The 8,423-nt window shown below is 37.5% G+C and overlaps 2 protein-coding genes across 5 annotated transcripts in view; one reads left to right on the forward strand and one right to left on the reverse strand.

Moving 5' to 3' along the window:
* Window positions 1-4,393, reverse strand: part of LOC106869038 (sorting nexin-14) — a 147,039-nt gene extending 142,646 nt beyond the window's left edge. For all 4 annotated transcript variants that reach the window (XM_052966848.1, XM_052966847.1, XM_052966846.1 and 1 more), the window contains exon 1: window positions 4,175-4,393. In XM_052966848.1, coding sequence (XP_052822808.1) covers window positions 4,175-4,275 — 101 coding nt within the window. In that variant the 5' untranslated portion in view covers window positions 4,276-4,393. The remainder of the gene's footprint in view (window positions 1-4,174) is intronic.
* A 470-nt stretch (window positions 4,394-4,863) lies between these two features.
* On the forward strand, window positions 4,864-6,047 carry LOC106869034 (arginine-hydroxylase NDUFAF5, mitochondrial). The gene has a single exon (XM_014914537.2). It carries the CDS (start codon window positions 4,924-4,926, stop codon window positions 5,947-5,949), a length of 1,026 nt encoding a protein of 341 aa, XP_014770023.1. The 5' UTR covers window positions 4,864-4,923; the 3' UTR covers window positions 5,950-6,047.
* The last annotated feature ends 2,376 nt before the right edge of the window (window positions 6,048-8,423 follow it).

Consider the following 8,423-nt stretch of genomic DNA (forward strand, 5'->3'; position numbering starts at 1 on the left):
TATGTATGTATGTATGTATGTATTACTCAAAGGAATTCCAAATCTGTCTTTTTCACATTTTATTTATAATCTTCTAATATTAATATAAGATATAAAATAATATAGTGAAATGACATTAATTGTCTATTCTTCTGGAACTCGTAAACTTTCTTGCATTTATGCAACCTTCAGATTCATTGATGATGACAGCTGTGATTATTGGTTTCACACACACACACACACTCTCCCAACTACATGGATTGACTTCTGTGGTGTGTGTCACTCCTATTTCTCACTAAAAATCTACACACATACATATATCACATGCCATGGGCCTTTAACTCCTCGATGGAGTTATAGGAGTGTCATCCAATCCTAAAGCTTGTCCTTGGGTATTTTTATTCAAAACTCTGCAAAAGTCTGGTGCAAATTCTTTATGGTTCAAAATGTTGCTTACTTTTTACTTAATCTGATAGAAATGGTGAAGGAAATTTACCATATCTAGATATTTGTTTAAGTAAATCTTGTTATATATTGGAAAGGTTATTACACCAATAATAATAAACATGCACTGGTTCAATATTACTTCTTCATTGTTAGCCAAACCAGTGCATGTGTTTATTTATCATTGGTACAATGACCCTCCCAAGACACAAGATTTGTTATTAACATGTTGTCAGAGAATTGTTTTAATAAAGTCTTGTTTGTTCGCTAAGATTCAACAAAATATTTTGCCCTCATAATACCATAGTAACAAACTGCATAAATTTTATCAGCTTTATCTGGCTTCATACATTTGAAAATTTCTTTGAAACTGGATAATGAATTTATTAGAGACTTTTGCATTAATTACCCTTTAACATAGGAGGATTCATTCCAATTAATGACAGTAAATTCTTCTGAAATGTGACATTAACATCCGTTTTCCATACTGGCATGGGCTGGACAGTGGCAGAAGCTGCACTGGGCTCCAATTGTTTGTTTCAGCATCGTTCCTATAGCTTGATGCCCTTTCCAAACACCAATCACACTTTACAGAGTGTACTGGGTGCTTTTCACATGCCACTAGCATGAGTGCATCTTACGTGGCACCAGCACCTGCAAGACAAAGACCTCTCAGCTCTCTTGCACACAACATCTGACACCTCTTACACCCAGTTTTCCTCTTAAAATCATTTACCCTGTCATGCCTGCACACTGACATTACCCAGCCAGCAGAGCCGGCTGCTTTCATTTCTTTCAAGCCTTCCCATGTCCTCCTGCAGTCAGAGCCCATATTTCACTGCCATGTAACATAGCTGTACATACACACACACACACACATTATACAATCTGCCTTTCACTCTGAGGGAGAGGCCCTTAGTCACCAAAAAAGGTAGAAGCTCTCTGGACTTTGCCCAGCCCATTCTTATTCTAGCAATTACACTTTCAGAATTTCCTTCTCCACTGCTAACTTGGTTACCTAGGTAACAGAAGCTATCTACTATTTCTAAGGATGATCCCCACTGAGCATTTGAGGGAGTCTATTGTCTGTGCATTTTTAGTGCTTATTGTACCCCCACATTTGCCACACACAAAGACTATTTTCTCCATTAACCTACCTGTGATACTGCTACACCTCTTATGTGTCCAAAGCTTGCACTGGGTACAACGTATGGAGTTTCTACCAACACCCAACTTATGCATTGAGCAAGGCCATCTCCCTGAAGGGACTTGTGATTTGTTTGTTTTCCTGCTTACTAGGACTTTGGATTTTGTTAAATTAACTCCAAGGCCCTTAGATTCCAGGCCTTACTGCCACACCTGAAATTTCTTCTCTAGGTCAGGTAGTAATTCAGCTTTAAGAACAAGGTCATCAGTAGAGGAGCTTGCATGAAGCAGCCAGTCTTGAATTCCTCTGTTATGGCCTGGAGGACTAAGATAAACAAGATGGGGCTGAGAACTGATCCTTGGTGAATTCCTACCTGTACACTGAATTCATTGCTATACGCGTTGCCAACCTTCACCTTACTGGCAGCATCCCTCTACATGGCTTGTATAGCTCTTATTGACCACTCATCTGTTCCTAGCTTCTGCATTGTCCACCAGATAAGGGTGTTGTTGGCCTCGTCAAAGACTTTCTTCACATCAACAAAAGCCAAGTCCAGAGGCTTATTTTAGGCTAAACACTCCTCCTGCAGTCACCTTACCAAGAATATGGCATCAGTCATGCTTCTCCCAGGCATGAAAACCAAACTGCATCTCATTTCGGCTAACATCATGATCTTCTCTCATACACTGTCTTGGCATCTGAAACACTTCAATCCCCTTGTCATCATGCCACAGAATACCGGCAAGCTTCCACTTTTCTGCTTCCCCTCTGGTTAAGTGTACCTGTCTCTCAGGCTCCCTTCTAGCTACCTGATATAGTTCCCTGCTATCATCACACTTCCAGTACTTTCTGGCCTGTTTCTTTTCTCTAATGGCTCTGTCAACTATACTGTTGCACCAGCATATTACCTTACGTTGAGAGGAGACTTCCACTAGCCACAAATTCGGCCAGTGGCCCTCGACAGGTTGTCCCATAGGAACCTCCAGTTGTCCTCGTCAAGTGCTTCAAGTAACACATCTCTAAATCTCTGAATATTCAGAGGACCCTTGAGCTTCCAGACCTTGCTTTTCCACACTGGTTGTCAACTTGGCAGCATTCTAGCCCCGAGTCTGAAGTTGCTTTTGCTGTAATCTATAATTTCAAGAAGTCAATAACTAACCAGAGAAATATTTCAAACTTAGTTCTCCACATACAGAGCTGTTTGACCCATGTTTAATAATATATGACAAACAGGTCCTCTACAGACCAGTATAAATAACCAAAGGACATTTGTTAAATCACAGTTTTACTGTTATTCATTAACATGACAATAACAGACAGATGTAAAATTTCCAAAACTACATATCTCGTGGAAGCCGTACATTATAGGAAAACGATGTCTGCCCTTGAACATTTTGGTGAAAGCACAGTTGTTGCCCTTGACATTAGGAAAACTTTGCCTTGTGTTTGCCTCCAAACATCTCTACAAACATATTCTGTTGGTTCTGTCCAAAATAAATGGCCAAGATTTAGTCATTGTCACATCATCAACTGATGGAGCTTTTCTTCACTACCCGAAAACCACAACTAAAACCATCGCAAAAAAAAACTCTCACTAAAACAACATATTCGTCGCGAAGTCAAAACTGCTTCGCAAACGTTGGCTTTTCTTTCTGAAATCAGAAAATATTTCAGATCTGAGCATCTAAAAACACAGAATTTAATACAAAGAAAACACTAAAACTGTACACCAGTTGTACACGCTGAAAACACAGTCCAGATCACTTAACATAGAAAACCTTACGCAGACTGAGAGGCCGACCTTTAACGAGCAACATTCTACAGAATAGTGAACCACTATCGAGCTTTGTACACCTCTTTGCAATTTATACTGCTACTACAATAGTCATTGCTCCTTTAAACCTACTCACCGACTACTGCCCCTATGTAAACCCACTCCTTGATTGTTACCCATAGCATTTTCCCTTTTGAATATCTTCCAAACACTATTACTTTTTCTTAATTCTGCGCCCAAGAATTACAGCAATTATTTCACCAACCACTGAAGTAAAATAATTCAAACACAACATATTTACCACAAATTTCCTTAATTCTCGTCAAGAAAATCTAATGAACAAATATTACGGCATGTCTTTCTTTGTCAACCCATCTTTCGTACTTTTGTTTTAATTGCACGCACACAATCAATTTACAATAATGACGCCTACCACACACATAACTGACGCAACGTAATTAGATTTTCTAATAAATACTTTTATAGATGGACATATGACAATAAGGTAAAATATAGTAATTGTAAAATCGAGCATTATTAAGCAGAAATACAAAAAATGTGTAATTTCTGGAAACAGAAAACACTTGTAAACAACAAACGTATGGGTGTGTGTGTATTTAGATATATATATATATATATATATAGATATATATATACACATATATAAACACTCACAAGGGCGTGTGTGTGTATTTGTAGGATGCGTTGTCCAGTGGAAGATTCTAAGTAGACACATTAATAATTATGTTTTCATTAGACGAAATTTTGGTTGAATAATGAAAATATAACAACAACAAAAATAACAGTCCATATAACAGTTTTGTACTTACGTGTGAAAGATAATTGATGCAATAAACAGCACCAAGACTGCTGACGTGAATTTTGTATGGTTCTGAGCATAGAATTTTATAAGATACCACGGGATAGCCATTTTATTATAATTAAACTCTAATATGTGCGGTGTATGGGCGAGTTTCACTGGAATGTTTTAAGTGGACAAGTTAACCATGTTCAACGATTTACGACATAATTAAGTGCACGAGGGGAGATAAGCAGGTCGTTATATATATAGTGATTATGTCCCCTTATATAATTGATATGGTAATTAGTGTACAATAGCGTCGTTGGTTATGTGAACGGTAGGTGACGGGCAGGTTTCCTGAAGTTGGTATTGCAAACCATAAGATCATTTGCATCGCAGAACTCCAGCAGTTTAATTGAACAATACAATCATTACATCAATTTAAATGCAAAACTATCCTCAGCAGCATAAATAAATTAATAGAGTTAATTTAATACTATAGCCAAAAGGATAAATTTTTGAATAATTTTGAGTATATTCCAAAATTTACAACAATAGAGAGAGGAAATAAATTAGAATAAGTTTAATATTTATTCATATACTTAAATATTTACTTATTAGATGGTATCTAACATGGGCGTTACATGATGATGATTGAACGATTGAATGAATGAATGAACGAATGACCTTTGGTAGAGTTACCTCCCATCAATCATAACTCTCTTATATCTGGAAAAGGGATTTAGTATCGATGAGTGGTTGGACCCGCAATTTGCGATGTCTTCTTCGCGGATTTTGTTTTGCTGTCATCGTCCACGTTTATTTTATCATGCTCCATTTTGTATCAAATATTTTTCTCACACAATGACATTTAACAGATATCTTGCAACACAAAAACAAATTATCATGAATGTCTTTGATCGTCAAACAAAACGTCTTCAACGTGAAAGGACAGCGTTTGAACCAAACCAAGAAAAATATGAATATGTTAAAGATGTTGTTGGCTTTCGTCTTGCTGACCGAATCTGTGACGTGAAGAGAAAGTTTGATACTGCATTGGATCTGGGCTGCGGTTATGGCCATGTCTCCAAGTGTATTTACAAAGATATGGTAGGAACTTTATATCAATGTGATATGTCTCAAGGTGTTTTGCGCAAAAGTGCCGTGTCTTCTGAAGTACCGACTTATAAAGTTTTGGTCGATGAAGAATTTTTACCTTTCCGTGCAAATAGTTTGGACCTGTGTGTTAGCAGTTTATCTCTTCACTGGGTGAATGATCTCCCGGGAACTTTCCGACAGATAAATGAATGTTTGAAAAAGGACGGTTGTTTTATTGGATGTATATTTGGCTCGGACACCTTGTATGAACTTCGGGTGTCATTACAGTTGGCCGAAACAGAGCGAGAAGGCGGCTTTGCCCCTCATATATCTCCCTACACTGATGTCAGGGAACTGGGGGGTTTACTCACTCAGGCAAATTTCTCCTTATTAACGATAGATTTCGACGAAATCGTCATTAATTACCCTTCCATTTACGAATTGCTGTTTGATTTACAAGGGATGGGAGAAAGTAATTGTGCATGGTCACGCAAGAATTTCTTACATCGGGATTCAATGCTCGCCGCTGCTTCCATTTATAAAGAAATGTATGGCACTGAGAACAGTATACCAGCTACATTTCAAATTCTTAATTTTATAGGCTGGAAACCAGACCCTTCACAACCTAAACCTGCCGCAAGAGGTTCAGCGACAGTTTCTCTGAAAGACTTAAGTAAACTTGATCAATTAACGAAAGAGAAGTAATTTAAACTGTAGACAAATTTATATCCTTCGAGAGAATTTTTTTGTTTTATTTATTTATATTGGAATGCAAAGTTGAGATAAAACATTTTTTCACAGCAGTAAGTTATTATTTTTCTTTGGCTCTGAATTTCATTTATTATTGAAGTATAATGAAATATTAAATATTTCTGTCTTTTTTTCATTTTTTTTTTTTTTTTTTTTTTTTGTACTGAAACGAGATCGAAAGTAATAGAGTAAAAAAATGTAAATGGAATTCAAATAAATTTAGTTAAGTAATTTATGAAAATATTAAGATGTTCTTAGTTTGATATAAAATAATGAGTTTGAAACGTCTTTTCCATGACATGCAATGAGCCCCCCAAATCATGACTCTGATGCCATTTTTACGAAGAATGGTCAGCAGCAACTCCACCTCGCAGTGTTCATTTCTCAGACAGGCCAATTTTGCAGAGAAATTTGGTAGTGCAGGGTCCAAGAACACCTGGGGTTTCCACATCAACCAGCACAAACAGCTGGTCAGGTCCCTGTAAGAAATAATCTTCATCTCCATATCTCTGAAGTTGGTGGCAATAGGCCAGTCGGGAGCTTCTGGTGGAGGTGGTGACACACCAGTATGCTGGGTCAGATGCCATAATACAAGGCAAACAACATTATAGAGTGTAAGATTTATTGAAACTAAATTCTGTCTTTGAGTTTCATGTCACATAATCATCAGGCAGGAACTACTCTAAAGATTCTTTTAGATGAGCATTAACCATCAGATGACAGATCACTTTGGAAGCATACTTTTGCCAGCAATAGTTACTCTCAGGGAATACGGCATACAATAAATATGGTTTCACTTTTATTAAACTTCTTGGTACTTACACAAAATGATGAAATGAATAATTTTCAAAAAGTAAAAAACACTGAAAACAAAATTACTCTCCATGTTTTTATATTGTGAAAAATCCCTGCCTTTTTCTCTCTCCCTCTCCATATACATCTTCATTATTTAATACCCACTTTCTGTGCTGGCTTGGGTTGGACAGGGAACTGATAAACTGCATCAAACTCCAGTGTCATCTTTGCCAATGTTTCATGGCTGCTACTGCCCCCCCCCCCCGTGTGCACTCATCTGTGGCCTCTTATGTTTATCCTCTCTTCCACTCTCCCCATACAATAAAAAGCATGACCAATCAACCAACCAACATTTCATCTCATTAGTGAAGGCATGTGGCTTTGTGGTTAGGCTATTCAGCTCACAATCGTAAGGTCGTGAGTTCACTTCCCACTGATGTGTTGTGTCCTTGAGCAAGACACTTTATGTTGCTCCATTCCGCTCAACTGGCAAAAATGAGTTGTACCTGTAATACAAAGGGAGTCAGCCTTGTCACATTCTGTATCACACTGTCACTGGGAACTATGTTAATGGTACTAGTGTCTGTGGAGTACACAGCCACTTGCATGTTAATTTCATGAGCTGGCTGTTCTGTTGATCCAATCAACAGGGATCCTTGTCATCGTCTTAACTGATGCAGAACCAGTTGAAGGTTAATCTCATTATTATCTTGTATCCATCAATGTCGGTTTCTTGTTTTGTCTATCAATTTGATTCGTTGCTCTTTTGTCTGATTTTGTGTTCTTTTCATCAGGAAAGGGGGGGGGGTTGTCTTAATCTGATTTGTTTTTAATATTTTGTTGTGAAGGTGGTGAGCTGGCAGAGTGGTTAGCAAGTCAGGCAAAATGCTTAGCAGTGTTTTGTCCATCTTTACGTTCTGAGTTCAAATTCCACCGAGGTCGACTTTGCCTTGCATCCTTTCGGGGTCAATAAATTAAGTACCAGTTGCGTACTGGGATTTGATCTAATCGGCTGGCCGCCTCCCCCAAAATTTCGGGCTTTGTGCCAAGAGAAGAAAAGAATATTTGATCATGTTAGAGAAAAGTGGGAGAGTCATGTGTTCAATTTTTCTTAGTTCTGTTGTTTATATTTTGTTTTTGTATTTGGTGTGCAAAATTCTTTATGTGAATTCATGTGTTGAGGCAAATTACGTTGTGTCTAGAGAGAGAGTCATATTGTCTTAATGCCTTATTATCTAACACACACACCAGTTCGATTTCCACTCATTTATTATTCATATTTTGTCCCTTTCCAAAGTTTTCATTGCTTTTGCAACCTTGTCCATTTATTGGCGTTGCATCCTTTTTTGTCAAAAAAGGACACAGCTCCAATAAATGGACAGAGTCAACATCTAATGACAAGGCTGCAAAAGCAGCAAAAATTTTGGTAAAAAAAATATAAATAATAAATGAGTGGAAATCGAACCTGTAAAATTCTTGTTTATCCTGTTCGTAACGAACAGGATAAACAAGAATTTTAATAAACAGGATGTTGATAGACAGAAACTATCATTAGGATAGATAAGTAGAAGCTGCAAATCTCAGTTTCCTTGGCATTTTCTATGAGAAAAGGGAGCCCAGCAGTGCAGTTAAGG

Source organism: Octopus bimaculoides, chromosome 4 (assembly GCF_001194135.2).
Source record: "Octopus bimaculoides isolate UCB-OBI-ISO-001 chromosome 4, ASM119413v2, whole genome shotgun sequence".
NCBI classification, from domain to species: domain Eukaryota; kingdom Metazoa; phylum Mollusca; class Cephalopoda; order Octopoda; family Octopodidae; genus Octopus; species Octopus bimaculoides.